General features: G+C 37.7%; 2 protein-coding genes across 2 annotated transcripts; both read right to left on the reverse strand.

Annotated features, from left to right (window-relative positions):
* Positions 1-244: 244 nt before the first annotated feature.
* On the reverse strand, positions 245-9,059 carry LOC125236777. Its single transcript, XM_048143703.1, has 4 exons — positions 8,759-9,059; positions 5,098-5,197; positions 4,922-5,002; positions 245-342 (listed from the first exon to the last, which is right to left on the reverse strand). The coding sequence occupies exons 1-4, from the start codon at positions 8,789-8,791 to the stop codon at positions 245-247; spliced, it is 312 nt and encodes a 103-aa protein (XP_047999660.1). The 5' UTR covers positions 8,792-9,059.
* Positions 9,060-17,349: 8,290 nt separating this feature from the next.
* On the reverse strand, positions 17,350-23,473 carry LOC125236520 (trypsin-like). Its single transcript, XM_048143344.1, has 5 exons — positions 23,317-23,473; positions 21,933-22,107; positions 20,422-20,692; positions 19,244-19,375; positions 17,350-17,548 (listed from the first exon to the last, which is right to left on the reverse strand). The coding sequence occupies exons 1-5, from the start codon at positions 23,381-23,383 to the stop codon at positions 17,399-17,401; spliced, it is 795 nt and encodes a 264-aa protein (XP_047999301.1). The 5' UTR covers positions 23,384-23,473; the 3' UTR covers positions 17,350-17,398.
* Positions 23,474-26,866: the final 3,393 nt, after the last annotated feature.

The following is a 26,866-nucleotide window of genomic DNA, read 5'->3' on the forward strand; positions in this document are numbered from 1 at the left end:
ACACGAAATTACGCATATACACGCTATAATATCGACGCACAATTCTCTTTTAGTAACGTTCAAAACCTCCAACTTTTCACGATAGATGGCGCCAGAGGCTGCGAGTTCAAGCTTCACCCGATAAAGCATTATTTACACTTTTGAATTAATTCTAAACTTAATAGGAATAATGAAACAATCACTTGAAAATTTAAAGTTTTTTGTTGTGGGTAACAAATCGTTTACTTAGTAACGCCATCTACGATCAAATATGTTCAACTTGTCCAGTATAGAACAGTGTTGGCTGAATGTACCTCAGGTTGTAGTAGGTGAAAACTGCAATGTCGCCGAAGAAATGAAGTACTGAAAATAAGAAAATGAAATAGTAATATTTTTAAAAGTAGAAAATTACTTACTGGAGGGTTTCTTTTTTTTCGCCACTTTTAAGAATGTCCTATAATATATATATATACATATATATTTTTATATGAAATGTGCTATTTTTGAACAAAAATATGCTATTTCTACTCAGAATCACTAGCTTTTTCTATCCTAGTAGTTAAAAAAATTGTCCCATACGATTTTTTCTTATTTTGTTACCATTTTCCATACATGTGTGGGGCAACAAAAGAGGAAAGTAACAAAAATGTATGGAAATTCTGGGACACTTTTTGTCTCCCAGTGAGATAAAAGTACTCGTGACTCAGTACAATTGATCTAAAATTCCCTAAAAAAATGGCAAAAAAAAAGAAATGCTCTACTATCTTAGGCGAGACTTGAACCTTGGCCAATGGATTGATACTCCAGCCCTCTGCCAGCTGAGCCTCTAAAATTTCAAACAAGGAAGCGAAATTTTCCACCATAAAAGTCAATGGAACCTGTAGCGACATCTACCGAAAGATAATTTCATTATACTTAAACGGCAATCAGGATTCCAAGTCAGTGGAAAATTTACCAGTTAAGATGTACCAACCATTTTTTTGCCCAGCAGTGGGCCCCTGCTGGGCAAAGGCCTCCCCTGTTTTTCGCCACTCGTCACGGCTTTGTGAATGCTCCTGCCAATCGCCACAAAATCAGTCCAGGGTGCGTAGCCGAATGGCAGAAACGCTCACGAAACGAAACGCTAGTAGATATCTATCTCTATCGCTCTTGCGTATTGGCGCGACAAAGCCAGACTACCTTTCGCGGCGTTTCGTTTTCGTTTCGCGTCGGAGAAATGCCATTCGGCTACGGGGCCAGGTCTTTCCGCCATCTCATTTTTGGCCTACCTCAGCCTCGGGTAATTGGTGGTGCCCATTCGGTCGCTTTTTTGGCCCATCTGTCTGGATGCATCCAACAGATATATCCTGCCCAACCAACCATGTTAAATTTAAATTTATTCTAAGCCTATATTAGTGGCAACAATTGCAGACGTTTATGCTTTTTGAAAAATTTAGTTACTTACCTAAATTTTAAAAGTTAAAAGAGCGCTGGTGTCCTAGCGGGAAGAGCGTGCGACTTTCAATCCGGAGGTCGCGGGTTCGAACCCTGGCTCGTACCAATGAGTTTTTCGGAACTTATGTGCGAAATGTCATTTGATATTTGCCAGTCGCTTTTCGGTGAAGGAAAACATCGTGAGGAAACCGGACTAATTCCAATAAGGCCTAGTTACCCTTTGGGTTGGAAGGTCAGATGGCAGTCGCTTTCGTAAAACTAGTGCCTATGCCAAATCTTGGGATTAGTTGTCACAGCGGACCCCAGGCTCCCATGAGCGGCGGCAAATGCCGGGATAACGCAAGGAGGATGATGAGTTTGTTAAATTTTATACTAAATCTACCAATATTTAGTATAAAATTGACGATTGACGACTGGTCTGGCTCAGTCGGTAGTGAGCCGCGGTCCTGGGTTCAAATCCCGGTAAGGGCATTTATTTGTGTGATGAGCACAGATATTTGTTCCAGAGTCATGGATGTTTTCTATGTATATAAGTATGTATTTATCTATTTAAGTATGTATATCGTCGCTTAGCACTCATAGTACAAGCTTTGCTTAGTTTGGGGCTAAGTTGATCTGTGTGAGGTGTCCCCACTATTTATTATTATATATTTATAATATAACAGTAAAACCATTGCAGTTTGGAATGCAACTATTTGCACATTCACAATATCATAACATTAACCTTTGTTATTCGTTATGCATGCATCAGTTACGAAATCATAACGTCAGCAATTCCCGTTAAGTTTGTACATTTGGATCACGTCTCCGATTTGGATAAAAATTGGTAGGCTGATAGAGTCCATGATGCTGAGCAAGATCCACTAGGTTTCCCAAAATGTCCTAGGTTGATTGTATGAAACTTTCCTTTTTTGTTACCGAAAATGTATAGAAATCTGATAACAAACAAGGAAGGTTTCATACAAACTATATAGGACATTTTGGGAAACCTAGTGGATCTTGCACAGCATCCTGGACTCTATCAGCCTACCAATTTTTATCAAAATCAAGGACGTGATTCAAATGTACAAACTTATCGGGAATTGCTCACGTCACGTACCTACATACGCGTTGCTAAGACTAAGTAGGTACTTAACCCTTCTACACATAGTACGATTCATCAAAAGTAGTCGACCGGGGTGGCTTTAGGAAAATTTGGGGTTACTTTGATGGTATTTGAACGGCTTTAAAAATAATATTATTTATCATTTACTGTTCATGTAACTAGTCATGTAACTATAGGTACAGGGGTGATTCATGAGTCGTGAGCAGGAGTGAACAGGGTACTGGGGAGGGTCACACTGAGCAACTTTCATAATGGGGCAACACTAAATTGTGATATTTTTTTTTTCTTAACTATGACTTAATTGATAGTTAATCATCAATTAAGTCATAATTAGAACGTAATTGATAATTAGCTATCAATTAAGTACTTATCAATTAAATCATAGTTAAGAAAAATAATCACAATTCAGTGTTGCCCCATTATGAAAGTTGCTCAGCGTGACCCTCCCCAGTACCCTATTCACTCCTGCTCACGACTCATGAATCACCCGGTATACCATAGAAAATCGCGAATTTACTTGTCTTACAGTATGACTTTAAAACGAAATTTTCAAAGTCGCCCCTGTGTTTTAAAGCCACCCCGGTTGACCGTACGTTATGCTAAAGTTAACATTTAAAGACAATAAAATGTGAGTGTGTTTAGTAAAACGTCCCACTTTGTCGGTTACCATTAAGGCGACATTTACTTACTGCATTGTATTTTTTGTGTTTTTATATTTTACTTTTATATGTAAGGTAATAAGGTGTCCCCCGATATTTATTTATTATATTATACTAGCTTTTGCCCGCGTACTAAGATTTGAATAAAATTATCAAAATAATTTTGTTTTCCCATACAAACTTTGGACCCCCATTTCACCCCATTAGGAGGTGAATTTTGAAAAATCCTTTCTTAGTGCTCCTTTACACCGTATAAGGAACCTACCTGCCTTTGGAATTTATAGGACCAGCGGTTTCGGCTACGCGTTGATATGTCAGTCAGTCAGTTTCTTCTTTTATACCTTGGGGCGTAAATTAAATATAACAAGATCATACCATCCCATACATTAAAATGCGACCGCCTACGAACGCGCTTACACTCCACCACACATAGATGGCGCCACAAAAAATGCCTTGTTGCCACCGATTATTTGTAGATTGGCATTAAGTGTCAATTCCGAGCCGTAAATCTATGTCAAAAGTGACACTTAACGCCATCTACAAGTATAATCGAAAGCTACAAGACATTTTTTTGTTGCGCCATCTATGTGTGGTGGAGTGTAAGCGCGGTCTTAGGCGGTCGCATTTTAATGTATGGGATGGTATGATCTTGTTATATTTAATTTATGCTTGGGGTCGCATCACCGAAAATGGAGTTTTATATGGAATTTGACATTTGACAGCCCACTAACCTTGAGTTAAGTGGGTGGTACAAGTGGCTCTAAGATTTGTTAAAAATCTAGCCTAATATTTAAAAACTAATAAAAAAAAAACAGCGACAAACGCAGAAAAAAAACTAAATATCTTTTAAGTTAAGCAATTCTCTTTGCGTAAACCGGTTCTAAAAATAAAATAAACTAAAAAGTCTAAGCCTAGCGGTTAGGTATTACGGTTTAGCATTAACATAGTATATTTACATAATATGGCGACATAACCCCTATTATACTTGCATCGCTTGCGACATAGCATTACGTATGCTCTAGTATTGTTAGCTGTTACTAGATACTGGTTTAAAGCTATTTTATTTACCTACAATTATAAAAAGTATTACTTGAGACGAGAGCAATTGTCTTTTATATGAAAACTAGCTTTTGCTCGCGACTTCACTCGCGTTAGAAAGACAAAAAGTAGCCTACGTCACTCTCCATCTCTTCAACTATCTCCACTTAAAAAATCACGTCAATTTGTCGCTCCGTTTTGCCGTGAAAGACGGACAAACAAGCAGATACACACACTTTCCCATTTATAATATTAGTATGGATTTGTATACACCGTGTTTTTTGGTTTCCGTTAAATTCGACACGTAGCTAGGTTCATTATCAGGAATCACCCCGTGTATCAATTTTAGTTAAATTGGCAAAAACATTTTTTTTATCATTTTCAGCCGCTTTCCGAGTTACGTCTATTATTTGAGTCTTACGCGGTGGCTTGCGTGGGCGACGGTCGCGCGATGGTCGCGCGACGGCGATGCGACGCATACGAAATCAAACCTTATCGATATGGAAGTATGAGACGCGACGGCGCGACCGTCGTCGCCCACACAAGACACGGCGTTAGAGCGCAGTGTGGTGTTCCGGATCCGATCCCTAAATTTTACACCTAATATGCTGCGCTCCATGGCTCTTTCAAATCCCTCATATAACACCGTGTTTAAGCTGAGTATAATATGACTGGTAATTCAGTGCACCATTCAATAGGAATTTACCTGCTCCGAGTAGAGTGAAGACTTCTAGCATGCCCGCGTCGCTCAATAGCATAGTTTGTGTTGCTGAAACCGGACCTGGATCTAGATAGAAGAAATAGTATTAAATATGTAGTACTAGTTTTTGCCCGCAGAAGTAGAAAACAAAATACAGAAACAGATCATGTCTTAAATCTTACTTCCTTCAGTTCCTTCGATGGCAAGAAGAGCGAAATGCATTTTAAGGACTGAAAGGATGACAACATAACCGCTTAGTCCGGTAGAGGTCAATATTCGGATCTGAAAAGGTAAGTTCAACTCCATGCGCGGATCCAGGGGGGGGGTCATGGGGGTCATGACCCCCCCTGGAGCCTAAGTTGGCCATACAAATAGACCACGTGACCCCCCCCCCTGGGGCCCCGGGGCTTTACCACGTGACCCCCCCCTGGGCACGAAGCTGGATCCGCGCTTGTTCAACTCTTACCACCTTATTCATAAACGTTCACTAAAGTTATCAAGCCGATAAAGTTCGTTTTCCCCTCACTAGCTCGGAAACGCGTGTTTTGTCCTTTAATACCAGCGGGTAAAAACGAATTTTATCCACTAGTGGGTAAAGTAATTTGACTTTGAATAAAGTCAAATTAACTGCTTTAAAATTGATAAAAGTAGGTGAATCTAGTAATAAAGATGATTTACCACCTGTGGAACTACTGGAAGCAGTGACAAACGCGTTTTTTGCGTTGTAGTTTCCTCGCTATACTGAGGGGAAAGGTTTTGTGTTACACTCGGGTGCAAATGTATTTTACTTTTCCTGTGTTAGAAAACTCGCAAGTTCAGGATTCTATTCTCGAACCACTCGCTTCGCTCGTGGTTCAACTATAGTATCCTTTCACTTGCTTGTTTTTTAATTCCACACTCGGCGTTAAAATACAATTTTGCCCCCTTGTATAACAAATAACTGGTAAAAAAAGGTTGTCTGGTAGAGTTCGCTCTTTAGCGATAAGACCGCCTGTTGTCTGCCCCTATTTATAATCATTTGTTTTCTCTCCACTGTATCTTTTGCTGCAATAAAGAGTATTCTATCTATCTATAAATATTACTTCTCGTGTGTTAAAATACAACTTTTCCCCCTTGTGTAACTAATAACTACTGTCCTTTTCCGACGTATTGGCGTGATAGAAAAGGACAAATGAACTTTATCGGCTTGATAACTTTAGAGTACATTATATTAACCGGGATATAGACCATAATTTAGCTTTGTTTAGCTCTTAGTCTTTTATTGTATACCGTGTAAGCGTTTTGGTGAAACACTGTAGCTTATATGTGAGAAATAAATAAATGAAATGAAATGATTACTTGATTACCTTTTTGAAAAAAAAAAAAAACTTTAGAGTACGTTTATAAATAAGGGGGTTAGTGTAAGGTCTGAGTGGACGCTCGGAGCGGATCGTTAAGCGGGGCGTGCAGCGGGGTGGACGAGCGTGCGCGCAACCTATGCAGCGTCGACTCAGGACACATGTATGAGCTTCAATTGTTTGACATACACGCGGCAGGGCCTGCCCCACTGCACACCCAATTTATTTATTGAATCGTGTGGCAAACACAAAAATACGCAGTTATACGAATGTCAGATAATACAAATTAAATTACAAACTAAATGACAATACTTTATGCGCTTAAAATTTCCAAAGGAATTTTCCCAATGAGGCGGCACATTAAAAAGTTATGACAGAATATGGCGCCACTTGAAGACGAGTTTTGCACACACAAATAAACAATAACACTCCTTTTCAACCCCCGACGCAAAAACGAAGGGGTGTTATAAGTTTGACATGTCTGTCTGTCTGTTTGTCTGTCTGTCCGTGTGTGTCTGTCTGTGGCATCGTAGCTCCCAAACGGATGAACCGATTTAGATTTAGTTTTTCTTGTCTGAAAGCTGAGTAAGTCGGGAGTGTTCTTAGCCATGTTTCATGAAAATCGATCTACTATGTCGCGGTCGGGGGTTATACAAAATTTTAATTTTGTGGTTAAGTAAGGTTATTACTTAATTCCATTAAAGCTTTAAATGCTTCTTACTTACCCACATGATTTTGCGCAAGTCCAGTATGAGCGCTGAGAGTAACATGGTTCCGCAGAGAATCAACGTCAGCAGTCCAACAATACTTGTTAGGCTTATTACTAGAATTAATAATAAAGAAGTAAAATTCATTAGACTTATATTGACCGGGATATAGACCGTGATTACCTTTTTGATTTTTGTCGAGCTCCCGATATTTCGACGCAGTTGCATGCATCATGATCACAGAAAACTGACGAAGGCGGGTGGATGTTAAAGTTGTATAGACAGCGCGCGATCTACCCTCCTTCGCGCGCGTCGGCTGCGTTCACTTTCAGCGTTACCACTGGTCGCGTTCACACTCGATGGTCTGTCCAAACACACTACACTCACAGTGTCACTACGTTTGTTCAATTCTGACTTCACCGGTTTTTTACACAAACAAATCACTGGATTCCATACATTAGATAGTTTGAAGCCATCCTCACGATTGAAATTTTTATATTTGTGAATCTCAATGGCTTCTCTTACCAATCTCGGTATGTAGTGGCGTTCCGTCGAAATTACCTTAGGACTGCGTCGAAATATCGGGAGCTCGACAAAAATCAAAAAGGTAATCACGGTCTATATCCCGGTCAATATAAGTCTAATGAAAGTAAAATTCAATACATAACATGTTTCGTCTCGCTCGAATCTAGAGCAGAGCCCAACTGGGGTAGTACCTCCGCCTTACAGAAGACCGCAGCCAAATAGCACTAGACCCTACTCATAGTGTTGTGTTCCTGCCGGTGAGTAAGGCTGCCAGAGCCCAACGAGGGTGCGGTGTTCTGATGACGGGAGGACTTACGGAACTAACTTGTTCCGTCTATTGTCCTTTGAGTCGTCTGCAACCCGAACCCTCCTAAGAACTTGTACACTCCTTTTTGCTGTGTACTTAACACAGCAAAAGAATATACAAGTTTCTAATGGGGTGGCAACGCGCATGTGACACTGTTTGAGTTGCAGGCGTCCATAAGTTACGGTGACCGCTTTACATCAGGCGGGCCGTATGCTTGTTTGCCACCGACGTAGTATTAAAAAAAAGTAATGTTATGGTAACACTTGATGTGAGGTAAGGCGCACAGTAGACACAGTGTACTGGGGCATAGTTTGTGTGATACTATACAGCACGACCACGGATGATTTTATTAATTCTGATGCGGTACAAATTCACGACAAAAAATGTACTTTTTTGTACTGACGTTTAAAAAAAATGTACCCTTATGATTTTGGAGTTTCGACATAGGGCCCGTGGTCGTGCTAGGTAGGTACTCCCTGGCACGACTACACTATATTTAATGAGATTTTAAATTTCTGTTGCAGTACAAATTGACGAAAAAAAAAGTACTTTTTTGTACTTACCTTTTAAAAAAAAATACCCTCATGGTTTCGGAGTTTTGACATGGGGTGTGGTCGTGCTAGATAGGTGGTACTTCCTGGCACAACCACACTATATTTATGTTTAATTTGATGGTCAAATGAATACTAAACAAGTGTTTTGAAATTGTACTATGTAAATTACTTGAAAAACTTAGTGCGGTCGTGCCAGGGAGTACCTATCTAGCACGACCACAACCCATGTCGAAACTCCAAAATCACAAGGGTACATTTTTTTTAAACGTCAGTACAAAAAAGTACATTTTTTTCGTGAATTTGTACCGCATCAGAATTAATAAAATCATCCGTGGTCGTGCTGTATAGTATCACACCATAGTTTAACTTTTCCTTCGCTACAAAGACGCTACGATAAATCGTTCAATACTTACTTTTAGCCGCATCAGCTCCATAAATGCCATCATATTTCTCCCTATTAGCAATCACTATGGATATCAAAATCACGCCAAAGAACACCTCAGCGATCCCCACAGCCAACACAGTAGGCCACAGTTGCCCTACAAACCCTTCATCATAAGCCGTGTAGGGCGTATGCCAAAACTTGCGACAATCCAGCTTATTACAAAGCTTATAAGAACACCTTCTCTTAATACTGCCATCTGTAATTTTGAATTCGAAATCGCCAATTCGTTGCGGTACAGCGCGCGCAAAATTTACATCGGAGAAATTCTGAGTGAGCATTTTGTAATTTTGTGATGTGGATTGTTGAATTTGACGCTTTGATGACTTAATGACAGTTTATTTGTGTGTAAAAGTCAGGAGTAAAAAGTCTATTCATTTTTTTCTAAACTTTATGATGTGTTTTGAGTCAGCAGTTAATATCTAGCTAGCAAAAATCCATATTATACTCTGTCAAACAAGTCTGTCAGTAAATAAGAACAAAGGAAACTATCTTAGGTATCTTTTTCTCTAGCACCCTAAAGAAAAGGATGCATATAGTTTTCTTTGTTCTTATTTACTGACAGACTTGTTTGACAGAGTATATATGGCCGCTGTACACATGGGGCCAACGGTTGGGCCAACCCTTGGAGCAGCCCCTTGGCCTAGATAAGAGTCGCTGTTTACACATTGGTGAACCAATCACTAGAATGGGAAAGGCTAGATAATTCTAGGTCATTCACGTTGTCAGCAAAATTTAATTAATAAATAATAACCTCGTGATAAAATTAAATTATCTGAAATATTAATATTTTTTTGAATATTCTGATAAGCACAATTATCTGTTTAGCAAATACATTAAACATTTGCAAGGGTATTGTATTTCCTAAAATCAACACTATTATTGGTATAGATAATCTTATTATTTTCGTAAATCTTTCACTACTGTCCTCTCTGACGGCTGACGACAAACTGAATGAGGTGCCAACGTGTGAACGCAGTTGGCCATTGGCGCCAAGATCCTTTGATGTGTGGACAAAAAACCGACTCCAGTCGGTTGGCCGGCCAGCGCTAGCCCCAACTGCCAACATATGGCCAAGTAGCCCTCTACACGCTTGGCCAAGGGGTTCCACCAAGGCACAGTATAAACCAGTAATAACTCTTCTTACAAACTTCACGCCGCGCGGTGTGTCGAAAAAGTACCCTCGCATGCAGCGAAAACATGCGAAACTGGTAATTATTGGGCTGGACAGTCGGGGCCGCGTTTGCGCGCTGTTTCGATGTGTGTGTGAAAATGACGTCAGTGCCGAGGTCATTTCGTTACTGTAGGTAGTGTTTATGGATGTATGGAGAACAGTTCTAAAAATCCGGATTCCTAGACTTCCAGAAAAGTAAGGGTTTTTATACTTAAATTTTTGTAGCGTTAGGTAAAAGTGAGATATAGTGATTTAGTGATGCATTAAAATCAATAAGGATTTACCTGTAACGACATTAATTACTTTGCAACCAAATACTTGTTTTTTAATTAGGTAGATGATGCGATCTATCTTATCTCGGAAGTTTGGTACCTACTTAAATATTGTGGAACCATCTATTCAGACATTTTATGTAAATACTATTTCGTCAGTATTTAAGAAAAAAACACGTACCTACTTGAATGGTACGTAGTAGAAAGTGCGTTTTTGTTTTAAATAATATCTAAGTATAACATATAAATTACCACATACGTGATGTGAAAAGCCGTCCCCGTGAATCTCATTTTGCTTCCTCGTTACACAATCTAGTATTGCGCTTATGAGACTAATATATGAATAATATTTTTTTGTGTATTCAATATTGACTGGTGTGGTATTGTTATACTAATACTTACAGTTACCTACCTAATAGTATAGATAACAACAACTTACTTTATACGAAGTTGATTGATTAACTTTATAGTAATTTTGTTCAACCCTGCGTGACCTTGCGCAGTAGAGACCGCCTGCATCTACCTACCGGAGATTAACTACTGAATATTCCTTATACTGTGACCAAGGGTTGGTCCAACCGTTGGCCCCATGTGTACAGCGGCCAATAGGCGTAGAATCTCATTACTCTTTGACGTAGAACCAGTAATGGAATGGTACCCATATAAAAATCCACCATCGTAAGTTTTACAATATTAGAAATTTTCTCTTAGATGCCCTATAGGTAATTGATGTTTGTAACAAATGCACCAAAACAGAATGTATACATTTTTAGGGTTCCGTAGTCAACTAGGAACCCTTATAGTTTCGCCATGTCTGTCTGTCTGTCCGTCCGTCCGTCCGTCCGTCCGTCCGTCCGTCCGTCCGTCCGTCCGTCCGTCCGTCCGCGGATAATCTCAGTAACCGTAAGCACTAGAAAGCTGAAATTTGGTGCCAATATGTATATTAATCACGCCAACAAAGTGCAAAAATAAAAAATGGAAAAAAATGTTTTATTAGGGTACCCCCCCCCCCTACATGTAAAGTGGGAGCTGATATTTTTTTTCATTCCAACCCCAACGTGTGATATACTGTTGGATAGGTATTTAAAAATGAATAAGGGTTTACTAAAATCATTTTTTGATAATATTAATATTTTCGGAAATAATCGCTCCTACAGGAAAAAAAAGTGCGTCCCCCCCCTCTAACTTTTGAACCATAATTATGTTTAAAAAATATGAAAAAAATCATAAAAGTAGAACTTTATAAAGACTTTCTAGGAAAATTATTTTGAACTTGATAGGCTCAGTAGTTTTTGAAAAAAATACGGAAAACTACGGAACCCTACACTGAGCGTGGCCCGACACGCTCTTGGCCGGTTTTTTGTTAAGTAAAATGACGAGTACGTAAATGCATAAAAATCTTTCAATCTTCACGAATTATACTCAACGAGCCCAAACCATCATCATCATCATCATTATCATCATTATCAGCTTATCCTCGTCCACTGCTGGACATAGGCCTCTCCCAATACACGCCACTGCTCCCGATCTTCAGCTAGTCTCATCCAGCCCAAAGCATTCTCAATAAATTAAATTACATGAAAGTTTTCTTCGCTACGATATTCCTTTATCTCAGATATCTTCCAGTGTCTTGTTAAATTATAATGACACAAAACAACAAAGTTTTAACCAGAACCTATTTTATCGGAAAATAGAAGCCGGTCGTACCAGATCCAATTAAAAATAACTTCGCGTACTACTTTTAAGCAGGCTTCGACGAAATAGAATTTAATTAAACCTTAATTAACAATAAAGCAACACAGACCATAGACTACCTAGAGAATGGCAATTCGTTGAGAGTGGCAACACTGGAAATAATTTTCCGTTCGCGCCAAAAGTTCTGGTGTTGTTGCAAACGCTTGAGAGCTGAAGCGAACAAAGTTTTACTATTCGCTATTCGCTATATCCACGACTGGTGCTTCCTTCAGTGTAAAGGCTTTTTATATTACATTTTATGAACGGAGTATCAATACGTGACATTCCAGAAGATTATGTATTTATTGTTCTATACTAAGACTGTGGGATATGGGTAACTGCAATGTCATAATTTCGTTCTCTTTCAACCCCTTAGTTGCCCAGAGTGGCACTGAGTCTTGAGTATTTCATGTGTTCTGTATACCTTTATGTGATATAGGCGTGATTATATGTATGTATGGTCAAAATCAGCCCTCTTCACGCACGTTGCCAATAATCAATAACTATATATTATAAGTGATGTTTAAAAGGTTGAATGCTCTTAGTGCGTTTTCACATTATCCGATCCGATATCGGATTTCGGAAGGATTTCAAAGGGAAAAATCAAAGATGGTGGCTTAAATGTATGGGATATATCGGTCCTACTATCACTAAACATAGTGGATACAATTTACTAAGATTTACTGTTCATAGAAAAGGCAGAGTATTATAGTATTAGACTATTTGCACTTATTATATTATATTATTCGATTCTTACGGCAAAGCAAGAAGAATACACAGGAAGTAAAATGGCCGCCAGATAATGTCGTCGGCTAATTGTTGAGCGGGATTGCAGTAATCACGCGCCGCAATAAAGGGGGGATAAAATGATTACTGTCCAGAGATTAAACTATTAAAAATGGCTTTTGTTGAAGCGTAAGTTGTTTGCAATTATATTTCGGTAATAACATAATTTTACAGTTTTCTGTATTTATTTATTTGGGTATGTCCTATGGAACTTAGTGTCACCAGTGATGGACACTTATTTAAGCTTACCGCCCGTCCCGCCAGAGAATGCTTTAGTAAAGAGTGGCAAATTTAAAAATGTAGGTGCGATGGGTTGATATACAACATGATGAAAATGGACTTTGGGGTTTTTTTCTAGTGGCTAAGTGGATGTGCTAGAGTAGATTTTTTTTATGGTTTTCGGATTATTAGTCTCGAAGTATTTTCATACAGAATTAAATTTCGGTAAATCATATTTTTCAATTTTATTCCTAGAATGAGTTTATGTCCATAGACCATTAAAGATACAACCTGTTTTTATTGAATTCCGTTAACTTTAAGGGAAGGTTCTTTAGATCAAATACAAAAAAAAAATCTCTAAGAAACTAGCACCTTAACTCTTACGGTTATCGAATTATTAAAAAAATAAAGATAATTACTGAACCCGTCTGTGACAGCCTTTACCAATTCCTAGTGTTATTTGTTTTGACATGTGCCGTCAATCACTTGACACTAACTTGAATGTCATTCTTAAGGGTCTCTCACACTAATAAATTCATTTATTATGTATGAAAATGATGAAAATTTTTTTTTGCGAATTTTGTAAAAGTGATTTAGCGGGTGGTTCCTGATAATGAACCTAGCTACGTGTCGAATTAAAAGGAAAACAAAAAAAAACTTTGAAACAACCTTACTAGTCGCATTCTATGAATTCAATTCTTTTTAACAAGTTTACCTTAAATGACAGGTTTTAAAAAAAAAATCCTTTTGTAATCATTACAAACAAATTAAATAATTTCCTTCGTCCTAGTATTATCCCGTCATTTGCCGGCCCGGTTCTTGTTTTTGCGAGGTTTTTGTATATAAAATATAGAGATTCATCGGACCGCAGTGCAAGCACATTAATCCACATCTGTCGTCCGACTAACGACCGGCCATTTATGATTTATACCGCCAATATTCAACCGACCTACGATTTTAATCTAACCCTTTTATGGGGTCTTAGGATTGCGTGCCCTTTTGGCTTATTGGCTATAATTTATATTATTAAATATAAAATGTTGACATTATATGTACAGGGTGCCCGGTAATTAATGGACAACCTTTTAACCACCAAGAGGGCACCTTACACTGGTCCAGAAAATCGACTTTAAGGTTTAGTAAAAGTCGCCTGGTCGCTAAAATTTTAAAAAGTGTGAAAATCTCGAAAACCAGGAGACTTTTACTAAACCTTAATATCGATTTTCTGGACCAGTATAAGGTGCCCTCTTGGTGGTTAAAAGGTTGTCCATTAATTACCGGGCAGCCGGTATATGTATACATATTATGAATATGTCGAATACACACAAAAAAAGCCTTCTTGAGTTTATTGCTGAGCTTAGTAAATATGTCTAGGAATGTCTAACTTTTGTTAAAGTTTTTTTTAATGTTACTTTAATACTGACCGGTCGACGCTTGCTAAAGCTGATGATCTTGGGTTCGAATTTCAGTAAGTAACACATTTATTTATGTGATGAGCAAGAATATTTGTTCCTGAGTAAAGATGTTTAATATATGTATTGTATTATACTATAAATTTTTGTCTGTGTTCCGAAGCCTTTTTGATCTTATCGTGGCACTTGGTCAATCTGTTTAAGAATGTTATAAGATATTTAATTAGGTACTATTTATTCAAACTCAAGCCACAAACTGTCGTTTCTGTCAAAATTCAGTTATTTTTGCGCACTAATTGCTCAGCCTTTTAATAACTCGGTTAAATAGTACCCACAATTTTCCAATAACTCTCAGTCAATTATTACAATTCAAACAATTTGAACAACCATCGTTATTACTGACTCATTTCAATCCAAAATAAGCAACAACAACCCCATTTATTTACTTTATATAATAACCAACAAAACGTATAATTTAGAAAATAGCCCTTATAAACGAGTTTTGTTATTTATTTTGCCGGCCTCCCCGTGATTCCAAATTACGTTGTACTGATGAGGTGATTCGTCATACAATTCCCTTGGCAAATCACTGTAATATGTCGTGTAGTGTGGGTATTATCATAAATATGGATACAGAGGGCAATATTTGGATGATTTTTATCAAGGATTTGTATATAGGATTTACAAACTTCATAGTAAGAATCGTACCTCGATTTTTAGCGCCACCTATTAATTTTTTTGTTTTTCAAAATGTATATTAACGTGATTTCATATGATATTAAAATAAAGAAATATGTCATTTGTTTTTGTAAAAAAATTAGAGCACGCAAAAATATTTGGGGAAAATATGATTTTGGCCACTTCCAGGCTGCGAAACAGCGCCATCTAGTTTTAAGCCTAAAAGGCCCATACATTTCACGGGTTCGCCTTTTATATCTGGGCTTTGTCAGTCCCGTATTAAATTCAATGTACAAGTTTCTAATGGGGTGGCAACGCGCATGTGACACTGTTTGAGTTGCAGGCGTCCATAGGTTACGGTGACCGCTTTACATCAGGCGGGCCGTATGCTTGTTTGCCACCGACGTAGTATAAAAAAAAATTGTTTTGATTTGTATATTGCAATAGATCTGAAAGATTTTCTTTTACGCGTTTGAGTCTAAATGGTCACAAAATACATTAGGAAATACGTTAGGAAAATGTTACAAAGTAGTTTAACGGTAACTAAAATATCATAAAATGTTCTAAGAAAGAATAATAACACTCGTATATTTTCAGAACATACTTATAGAGAAAAACTCGTCATTTGAATGAAATGCATAATAATTTTATTGAATACGAAACTAAAGTAATAGCAAAATTACAAAAATTACAAAGTAAAGATAAAATAACTCGTATAATTGTTAATAAAATAACTCGTATAAACTTAAAACCAAAAATTAATAATAAATAAATATTGGGGACACCTTACACAGATCAACTTAGCCCCAAACTAAGCAAAGCTTGTACTATGGGTGCTAAGCGACGATATACATACTTAAATAGATAAATACATACATACATACATACATAGAAAACATCCATGACTCTGGAACAAATACCTGTGCTCATCACACAAATAAATATCCTTACCGGGATTCGAACCCAGGATCGCGGCTCAGCAGGCAGGGTCACTACCGACTGAGCCAGACCGGTCGTCAAATTATCGATTTTTTTACACCCTACACTAAGCGCGTAAAATACAAATATACTTACGCTGAATTCTGTTGCTCCCCATCCAGTAACATTCAAATTTGTACCCACGTCCAAGGCCAAGTTGGCGTCTGGCAATGTGATTTGTACCACCTTTTCTCCATTAATTTTTAGATTTTGGTGTGATCTATACACTAAACACTAACTGTGTTCTAAATTTGAAGCGTCCATGTCTATTAGAAGTTCCTTAAGACTTTTGATGATCGTGTGTTGTGACAAAATTAAGAAACTTTGACCATAATTCCTAAACTACTGGTTTAAATTAGATGAAATTTGGAATGTAACGCGTTTATACAATGCCTACTTGGTTCCTGAAAATTCAGGCTTCTAACAGGGGGTTGAAAAATAGCCTGAATTGCTTCGAGAATCGGATGGTAGGTACGGCATTGCCGCTTTTTTGCTCAACTTTGCGAGGGCACTGCCGTGCCCCCAGATTCGCGATTCTGTATGTTTTTAAACTGAAATTTTGATATAGTGGGTAACACCTGATTTTAGATTAAAAAACAACATTAGTATGAAATAATTATAATATCAAAACTCACTTTATAAATAGAGATTAAATAATAGTTATTTGTTATACAAGGGGGCAAAGTTGTATTTTAACGTTGAAAAACGAGCAAGTGAAAGGATTCTATAGTTGAACCACGAGCGAAGCGAGTGGTTCGAGAATAGAATCCTGAACTTGCGAGTTTTTTAACACACGAGAAGTAAAATACATTTGCACCCGAGTGTAATACAAAACTTTTCCCCTCACTATAGCGAGGAAACTACAACGCAAAAAAATGCGTTTATCACTGCTTCCAGTAGTTCCATGGTGTAAATCATCTTTATTACTAGATTCACCTACTTTTATCAATTTTAAAGTAGTTAATTTGACTTTATTCAAGGTCAAATTACTTTACCCACTAGTGGATAAAATGCGTTTTTACCCGCTGGTATTAAAGGACAAAACACGTGTTTCCGAGCTAGTGAGGGGAAAATACTATTAACATTACAAGAAGAACCTTAATTCTTAATAAAATAACGAATAAACACCAGTAATGGACACATTCGATATAAAAGGTCAAACTTAAGACAAAATTTTTAATTTTTTATAAACCTCAAAGACAATGATCGCTGTCCATCAGTGGACCCATGTCCATTACTGGTACCTTTTTTTTAACCGACTTCCAAATCTCAAGGGAGGAGGTTAGGACGAATTTCTAAAACAAAAAAATACTTTTTTCTTGTTTTTTTTAACGTTAGTTATTATTTCGGTATAAGTTTTAGAGGTTGGCATTAATAGTATTGCTGATCCAGTCGAGATAGCTGGTGACCTTGACGTAGACTCCACCTCTCGCTGTTCCGCATTGGCGTCCGTAAGACACTACGCCGACCTGCACATTTCCCAAGGTCAAAGGACCGCCGCTATCACCCTGCAGAAATAAAAAATAGTTTTTGTCAAAAAAAAACATTTTTGGTCCTACCTGTTATGTGTCCTATTGTGGCTACCGTGAGTTTTTACATTAGATCGAAGGTGACGGATGAAAAGAGATGTATAGTAGCACAGAATAAAGATGAGAATGTTAAAGTGAATGTCTGGTGTGACAAGAGTGGATATAATTAAAAATGGGTATATTAAAGAAAAAAAAAAAAGAAAAAAAATACGTTTATTACCATAACACAAAAAAATAGTACAGCAATGAAAAAAAAATATATAAAATAGAAAAGTAATATGTTAATTCACTTAAGCTAAGCTAAGCATGAAATAAGAGCTAAGTACATTTTTTTTTACGTGCTTGGTAAAAGGATTCAGGTCTCAACATGTGCTAGGTTATAATACCCAGCGTTGATTTTCAGACTGATCCTTATTCCTTTTGCCAGGAAGGAAGCCTAACGGCTCAGCCACGACATTGGTCTAAGCGCGACAGCGGTGAGCGGCAGCCATACGTGCGAATGAAAAGTCCCATCGCTGTGTCTCGCTCCAATGTATGGCCGCCGCTCACCGCTGTCGCGCTTAGACCAATGTCGTGGCTGAGCCGTAAAAGTTGCGCCTATAGCCATAGATTAAATATAAGATCATACCATCACATACATTAAAATGCGACCGCGCATACACTACACCAAACATAGATGGCGCCACAAGAAATGCCTTGTTGCCATCGATTACTTGTAGATTGGCGTTAAGTGTCACTTTCGAGCCATAAATCTATGTCAAAAGTGACACTTATAATATAATCAAAAGCTACAAGACATTTTTTTTGTGGCGCCATCTATGTGTAGTGTAGGGTATGCGCGTTCTTAGGCGGTCGCATTTAATGTATGGGATGGTGTAATATTCTTATATTTAATCTATGCTATAACAGGGAATGTAAGGGCGAAGCGCTTAGCATGGTGCGGTCATGTGATGCAGAAGTATGAAAGTCATGTTGGGAAACAAGTATAACGGATGAGTGTGGAAGGAGGAAGCGGGAGAGGAAAGCCGAAGAAAAGGATAGACTGCGTGAGAGATGATATGGAACGAATGCAAGTGAATGATGAGATGACGTCCAATAGAGTGGTATAGAAGAAAAATACATGCTGCACCGACCCCAAGTGATTGAGATAAGGGCAAGCGAATGATGACATCGATAGCGTAAATGTCGGCGGCGGAGGCGGCTGCAAAATTAAAGCATGCGAAGTACTCCACCTTGGAAACGACGTACGATTTTGTACCGGTCGCTGTTGAGACTGCTGTACCCTGGGGTATTGAGGCGTTAGGGCTATTTAGGGAGTTGGGCAGACGTTTGCGGGACAAGGGTAGTGATTCCCGCTCTGGGTCTTGGCTGGTCCAACAGGTTTCCATCGCTATACAGCGTGGGAATACGGCCCGCGTAATGGGAACTTTCGGGCCAGGCGCGGTGCAGAGAGGGGATGGAAATAGTTTGTTAGTTATGTTAGTTTTTGTGTGTTGACGAAGCGTGTTGCAGATATTGTGGTTTGTTTTATTGATAATGTAGAATAAAAATCTGACGACGCTTGGGCGGATAACAGATTTAATCAAACGACAGACCTTCACCTAAGACCCGTTGTAGTTATATATATAGCACCAACTATAAATATATTAAAGATAAATGAAAAAAATATCTTACCACACATGAATCTAGGCCGAGAGCTCCGGCACAATACTGCAAGTCATTGTTCACACTCGGGTAGTGTTCTGTGCAGGTTTCCGATGACATGAGAGGGACTGTCACCTGACGGAGCAGCTGTACTGCGGTGTTCTGTAATAAGGTAAGGTAGTTTACATTCATATAGCCCTTTATGGATGTGAAACGTGGACAATGACCCTAAGAGATAGGAAGAGAATGAAAGCGTTTGAAATGTGGTGCTGGAGACGAATCGAAGGAATTAGTTGGAGAGATAAGATTACGAATAAGGAGGTGTTACGAAGAGTAAATGAAAGGCGAGCCATTCTGAAAACTATTCAAAATAGACGCGGAAAAATGATCGGACATTTGATGCGAAACTACCACTTTTTATTACTATTCTGGAGGGACGGATTGGAAAGAGGAAAGCCCAGACGCAGCTACATGGACCAAATAAAAGAAAAAGTAGGAGCCGTGTCGTATCAAAGAGTCAAAGAACTGGCACAGGATAGAAAAAGCTGGAAAATACTCCACCGACAAGAGATTAACTCTTAAGTTTATGATAATGATGATATTCATATTCATATTTATTGACACGGACTGATTTACACTTTATAATATTTTTTTTAGATAGGAGGCATGCGAGCAGAGAGATCGTCTAATGGTAAACAATCAGCGCTAACCCACAACACCAGAAGGGATGAATAACCGAAACACCAGAAGGGATGAAGGTGCCTTGCCGGCCTTTAAGATGGAAATATGCTCTTGCCTTGAAAGTTTGAATATCATATCATGTCATGTCATGTTTTTTTTATGGGATAGAAGGCAAACGAGCAGACAGGTCGCCTGATGGTAAGCGATTACTACCGCCCATGGACACTCGAAACACCAGAGATGTTGGAGGTGCGTTGCCGGCCTTTGAGATGGGTGCTTCAAATACTACTGGATATTTCAGTTTGAAGAGACAGAGACATATATCAATCTCATAGATGAACAAGTCACCTTGTATTCCTAAGTATACAACCTTCGTAGATAGAAAAACAGGTATATAGGTAATGATGGCTGCTGAGCTGATGAGCATAGTGATGAATTGCATGGATTGAGGTTAAGTTATGATTTTGGTTTTTGATTGCTTTTTTTCTTAAGATTAAAAATAAACAGAGATTGAGTCTGATACTTACACTGAATTCAGTGCGTCCCCATCCCGACACATTCAACTGTGTGCCCGCGTCCAAAGCCAAACCAGCGTCAGCCAACGTAATCTGTACCACTTTCTCTCCGAAAACTATAGGGTCCTTCAACTTTAACAAGCAGATGTCATTCTGGTAGCGAGCACCTGCGTTGAACCTGTCATGACAGAGCTTCTCAATTGGTTGGATGAAGACTGCGTCTGGGTCCATTATATCGTGCATGCCGATGTAACCCCATGGTGCGAAAGGCTCTTCAATGTTACTGTAAAGTAAATAATAGTTATTTGTTATACAAGGGAGCAAAGTTGTATTTTAACGCCGAGTGTGGAATTGAAAAACGAGCAAGTGAAAGGCAATGAATAGTTGAACCACGAGCGAAGCGAGGAAAATACAAAGCAAAGAATGCGTTTATCACTGCTTCCAGTAGTTTCACAGGTGGTAAATCATCTTTATTACTAGATTCACCTACTTTTATCAATTTTAATGCAGTTATCTTGACTTTATTCAAAGTCATATTACTTTACCCACTAGTGGATAAAATGCGTGTTTCCGAGCTAGTGAGGGGAAAATTAATATAAATATATTTGTAGGACATTCTTACACAGTTTGACTGAGGCTCACAGTAAGCTCAAGAAGGCTTGTGTTGTGGGTACTCAGACACCGATATTTATATAATATATAAATACTATACTAAACATCCATGACTCAGGAACAAATATCTGTGCTCATCACACAAAATGCAGGCAGGCAGGGTCACTACTCACTACCGACTGCACCAAACTGGTCTTCAAATGATTCTTCTTTTAAATGCACAATTTAAAAGAAGAATCTGTCTCGTACGAACGTCATATGTCTTTTCTTTATAACAGAGGGCAGCACAGCAAGACTGCAATTTGTGTGGTACGTGCAGTTAGCGTACCGTTCCGTAAGTCGAAGTGATGGGTTGCCATCTAGTACAAGCATCTACACCTACTGGTGTGATGACGACGAGCAAAGGTTTTAGTGTAAATGATGTTTTCTAGGAAGTTCATTATTTATATCTACCTACATTATTTTGCATTGAGCTCCCACAAAACAATTTTTGGAATTTACCGTGAACTCTTCTTTAAATTGTTTAAAACGTATAAGGTATTTTACTTTTTTTATTAATCCTTCTGATTGCCTTCTGGATACGTAGCCGAATGGCACAAACGCTCACGAAACGAAACGCTCGTAGATATCTATCTCTATCGCTCTTGCGTATTGGCGCGACAGAGCCAGACTACCTTTCGCGGCGTTTCGTTTTCGTTTCGCGTCGCAGAAATGCCATTCGTCTACGGCACCTGTAGGCCTAGCACATGATGGCCGCGGGAGTATGTCGCCGCGAGATAGACTACCCGTCCTTATGTCATTAATACAGTTAGAAGAAGACGTGGCATCTATCTCGCGGCGACATACTCCCGCGGCCATCATGTGCTAGGCCTACTGATCTCCTTTATCCGTTGCTATAGTTTTTGACTTACATGAAACAGTGAGCAGCAGTCAAGATGAATCGTTCGTGGACGATGGATCCTCCACAGAACGAAGTGTTGCCGTCATTCTTAGGGATCCATAGCGCGGCCATCCAGGGGGCATCTTTATTGGTTATCTCGTGACCCCCCCATATACGTGAAGGGCCTTTGGAATCAGCATGTACAGCTGTAAGTGTAATTAGGCATATGAATAACTATTTACCAGATTTTTTTTAAGAATAGTACATTATATACGATACAAGTTCGTAAAAAACCGGCCAAGAGCGTGTCGGGCCACGCTCAGTGTAGGGTTCCGTAGTTTTTCGTATTTTTCTCAAAAACTACTGAACCTATCAAGTTCAAAACAATTTTCCTAGAAAGTCTTTATAAAGCTCTACTTTTGTGATTTTTTTTTAATTTTTTAAACATATGGTTCAAAAGTTAGAGGGGGGGGGGACGCACTTTTTTTTCCTTTAGGAGCGATTATTTCCGAAAATATGAATATTATCAAAAAATTATTTTAGTAAACCCTTATTCATTTTTAAATACCTATCCAACAATATATCACACGTTAGGATTGCAATGAAAAAAAAATCACTCCCCACTTTACGTGTAGGGGCGGTACCCTAATAAAACATTTTTTTCCACTTTTTATTTTTGCACTTTGTCGGCGTGATTGATATACATATTGGTACCAAATTTTAGCTTTCTAGTGCTAACGGTCACTGAGATTATCCGCGGACGGACGGACGGACGGACGGACGGACGGACAGACAGACATGGCGAAACTATAAGGGTTCCTAGTTGACTACGGAACCCTAAAAAGGAAGTTCGAAACGAGTGGCGATGGAGTGAGTGGCGTTACGAATTTCCTTTCGCACGTGTATCGTCGTACGACGTTTTTCAGTACAAATGACGCTCCGAAGTTTCGACCTAGCATAATTATAATGAACCACTTCTCGTACTAGTGCGTAAAAAAACCATCTGTACTGAAAAAATAAATGTTTTAAAAATAAAAGTGCGTAAAAAAGGAAGTTCGAAACGAATGGCGATGGAGTGAGTGGCGAAATTAAAACAAGGGAGTGTTTTAAATCGACACGAGTTACGAATCTCCTTTTCGCACGAGTATCGTACGACCTTTTTCAGTACAGATAGCCCTCAGAAGACCTGACAGATAATGACCCACTTCTCGCACTGAATGGCTGAGCAGTTTAGGCACCTGCCGCGAATGCAGAAGATGTTGGTTCGATTGCATCGGTTACTAATTCTTTGAGTATCACGTACATGATATTTGTTTCGATTTATAGCTTTTATAAGTTATATATACTTAATGAAGCGTTTCCAAGTTAATGAAATAAAAATAATATGGCCAATAGTTTGTAAATAGGTAACTTACCAAAACCCCACACAGCTGGGAATAACACACTAAAAGTGACAAACACCACTGCCTGCAAGCGAGCCATGATGACACTTGCTTCAAAATGTACTTCAAATTACGATTTTAATTGCAACAAATAATATTTTTTTCACATATTTATACCCTGCAAATACTCTTGATAATTTGATTGCAATATCATATCATAACTGATAATCTTCTCTTTGTTATCATTCCTATGTCAACTTTTAGTCATACTTGTTATGGAGAATTTTTGGCCAAAAGCTGCACTTTTGGATGGAAGCAAGCCGCTTTGCATGGTGATAGTAGACATCATAGTAAACGATTTTTTCCGAGGATATCGAAATTTCATCCCTTAGGAAGCCGAGCGTAGCGAGGTGTTTTATGAAAATTAAAAAAATTCTATCTTTTTATTGTATCGTCCGATTTTGACAAAACGTATCTCAAATGAAAGGTATTGATTTGTGTAATGAAAAAAAATACAAAGAAAAAAATTTGAATGAAAAGTAAGAAAAAAATAAAAAAAGTAAATTTACGTCTCGCACTGAATAACTTCAAAGAATGACAGACAAAATGTACAATGTCGATATACGAGTTTTTTTAATCGAAGACAGATAAATTTTTAGTTGAAAACTGAAGACCGCATCGAAATCAGATTAGCATTTTTTAAGATACAAGTTGCCAAAGTTGGGAAAGATCGCTTTATATGGCCACTTTGAAATTCCTTTGCCAGAAAGTCAGAAATAATATGTTTTTCTGACACAGAAAAATACATAGTAACAGTACACATCAAAATAAAATTAAAAATTCCGAGGATATTATAATTTCATCCCTTAGAACGACGAGCGTAGCGAGGTCGGTTACGAAAACCGAAAAAAAATCTCATTTTTTTGTACGTCGTCCGATTTTGACAAATTATATTTCATTTGAAAGGTATTGCTTTATGTAACTTAAAAAAAATATTGAAAAAAAATGGAAAAAAATGTAAGATTTTTTAAAAAAAAAACCTTAATTTTCGTATCACTCTGAATAACCGCAAAAAACGGTAGACACGGTGTATAATTTCGATATATGATTTTTTTAAATTAAAGACAAATAAATGCATGATTATAAACTAAAAACCGAATCGAAATCGAATCAGTAGTTTTTAAGATGCAAGTTGTCAAAGTTGGCTTAGTTTGTTTATATGGTCGCTTATAAATTCCTTAGGCAGAAAGTCAGAAACATTATATTTTTCTTACAGTTAAAAGTATGCATAGGTAATAGACATCATTATAAACATTTTTTTACAAGGATATAAAAATTTCATTCCTTAGAAACCCTTAGAAAGACGATCCATTAAAAAAAAACTGCCTTTTTTTTGTTTTTCGTAACAGACATCGCTACGCTCGGCTTTCCAAGGGATGAATTTTTTATATCCTCGTAAAAAATTGTTTATTATGATGTCTATTACCTATGCATACTTTTAACTGTAAGAAAAATATAATGTTTCTGACTTTCTGCCTAAGGAATTTATAAGCGACCATATAAACAAACTAAGCCAACTTTGACAACTTGCATCTTAAAAACTACTGATTCGATTTCGATTCGGTTTTTAGTTTATAATCATGCATTTATTTATCTTTAATTTTAAAAAATCATATATCGAAATTATACACCGTGTCTACCGTTTCTTGCGGTTATTCAGAGTGATACGAAAATTAAGGTTTTTTTTTTAAATCTTACATTTTTTTTCCAATTTTTTTCAATATTTTTTTTTAAGTTACATAAAGCAATACTTTTCAAATGAAATATAATTTGTCAAAATCGGACGACGTACAAAAAAATGAGATTTTTTTTCGGTTTTCGTAACCGACCTCGCTACGCTCGTCGTTCTAAGGGATGAAATTATAATATACCTCGGAATTTTTAATTTTATTTTGATGTGTACTGTTACTATGTATTTTTCTGTGTCAGAAAAACATATTATTTCTGACTTTCTGGCAAAGGAATTTCAAAGTGGCCATATAAAGCGATCTTTCCCAACTTTGGCAACTTGTATCTTAAAAAATGCTAATCCGATTTCAATGCGGTCTTTAGTTTTCAACTACAAATTTATCTGTCTTCGATTTAAAAAAACTCGTATATCGACATTGTACATTTTGTCTGTCATTCTTTGAAGTTATTCAGTGCGAGACGTAAATTTACTTTTTTTTATTTTTTTCTTACTTTTCTTTCAAAATTTTTTTCTTTGTATTTTTTTTTAATTACACAAATTAATACCTTTCATTTGAGATACGTTTCGTCAAAATCGGACTATACAATAAAAAGATAGAATTTTTTTAATTTTCATAAAACACCTCGCTACGCTCGGCTTCCTAAGGGATGAAATTTCGATATCCTCGGAAAAAATCGTTTACTATGATGTCTACTATCACCATGCAAAGCGGCTTGCTTCCATCCAAAAGTGCAGCTTTTTTTTCATAACTAGTATGACTATTTAGCATGATCCTTTGATAATTAGTCTCACCAAAATAAAACAATAACACGTTAGGGTGATAACCTTAGCTTCCCAGACTCATCAGTATCGAAAACCACATAATGAAAATGCTCTGTAATTTACGCCAGGCTTCTTAAGAGTCAATGAATGGTGAACCTGGTTGTCTGAATATTTTGCTGGTACCAAATCTCGCATTAGATCTTCAAGGTTCTAACAAAATAAGATAAAAAAACACAGGGTTTTTTTTTAATATATGAATTCGGCTGGCATATTGTATCTAGACCTTTTCCTAGACTATTCGAGTGTCCCAATGATTGGTAAGGGCCCGTCCCCTTGATTTGCACAACTCCTAATTTACTGTTTCTTCCGGCCGATTGTTTAAAAAGTTATCCCATGAGATATGTTGTGAAATGTGTGTAAGTAGCAAAAATATAAATTTTCTTTTTTTTCGGCAAGTTATTTTTTCGTATTGATTATTTATCAAATAATTGCAGTGGAAAATATTATTTCCGCCTATATTTATTTTTATCTGTTTATCGATTGATTCAATTTTTTTTTTTTTTATATAAATGGGCTTACTCTTGACCACAGACTAGCCAAAGGCAAAGACGTGGCCTACGATGGAGTGAGCTCGCCCAGAAGATGCCTGTTCACTCTTGATTTGAAGGTTGCCGTCAATAGATTTGTTACAGTATCACGGGTGATAATCTTCTCAATAAGTATGTGATAATTTGATAAACAAAAGGTATTATGCCTACTGATAAACAGTCTAGCCAAGATTAAAATAGTTTCTAAGTACCTCTATCTAAAAAAAAATAGGACAATCGTACCTACACAAAACGACCTTTGCCTCTTCATTCTAGTGTTATTTCTGCAGTTTATGACGGCTCACGCCCCCAGGTTTTTGGGTCCGCTTTAACAACCAATACCAAGATTTGTCGTAGACACTAGTTTTTGCGAAAATGACTGCTATCTGATCTTCCAACATGGAGGGTAAAGTGGGCCTCATTGGAATTAGTCCGGTTTCCTCACGGTGAGGGTCTGTAGCCAAGAGTACTGTTGACGCTTCGA

This window comes from Leguminivora glycinivorella, chromosome 19 (assembly GCF_023078275.1).
Source record: "Leguminivora glycinivorella isolate SPB_JAAS2020 chromosome 19, LegGlyc_1.1, whole genome shotgun sequence".
In the NCBI taxonomy this organism is placed as follows: domain Eukaryota; kingdom Metazoa; phylum Arthropoda; class Insecta; order Lepidoptera; family Tortricidae; genus Leguminivora; species Leguminivora glycinivorella.

Coding starts and splice junctions, on each gene's coding strand:
- LOC125236777 (XM_048143703.1), bottom strand. CDS start 8,791: ATGATGGCATTTATGGAGCTGATGCGGCTAAAA. Junction 5,198..8,758: donor TGGAGCTGATGCGGCTAAAA/GTAAGTATTGAA, acceptor TTACCTTTTCAG/ATCCGAATATTGACCTCTAC. Junction 343..4,921: donor CTTCACTCTACTCGGAGCAG/GTAAATTCCTAT, acceptor TCTTATTTTCAG/TACTTCATTTCTTCGGCGAC.
- LOC125236520 (XM_048143344.1), bottom strand. CDS start 23,383: ATGGCTCGCTTGCAGGCAGTGGTGTTTGTCACTTTTAGTGTGTTATTC. Junction 19,376..20,421: donor GGGGACGCACTGAATTCAGT/GTAAGTATCAGA, acceptor ACCTTATTACAG/AACACCGCAGTACAGCTGCT. Junction 17,549..19,243: donor TCGGCCTAGATTCATGTGTG/GTAAGATATTTT, acceptor TTATTTCTGCAG/GGTGATAGCGGCGGTCCTTT.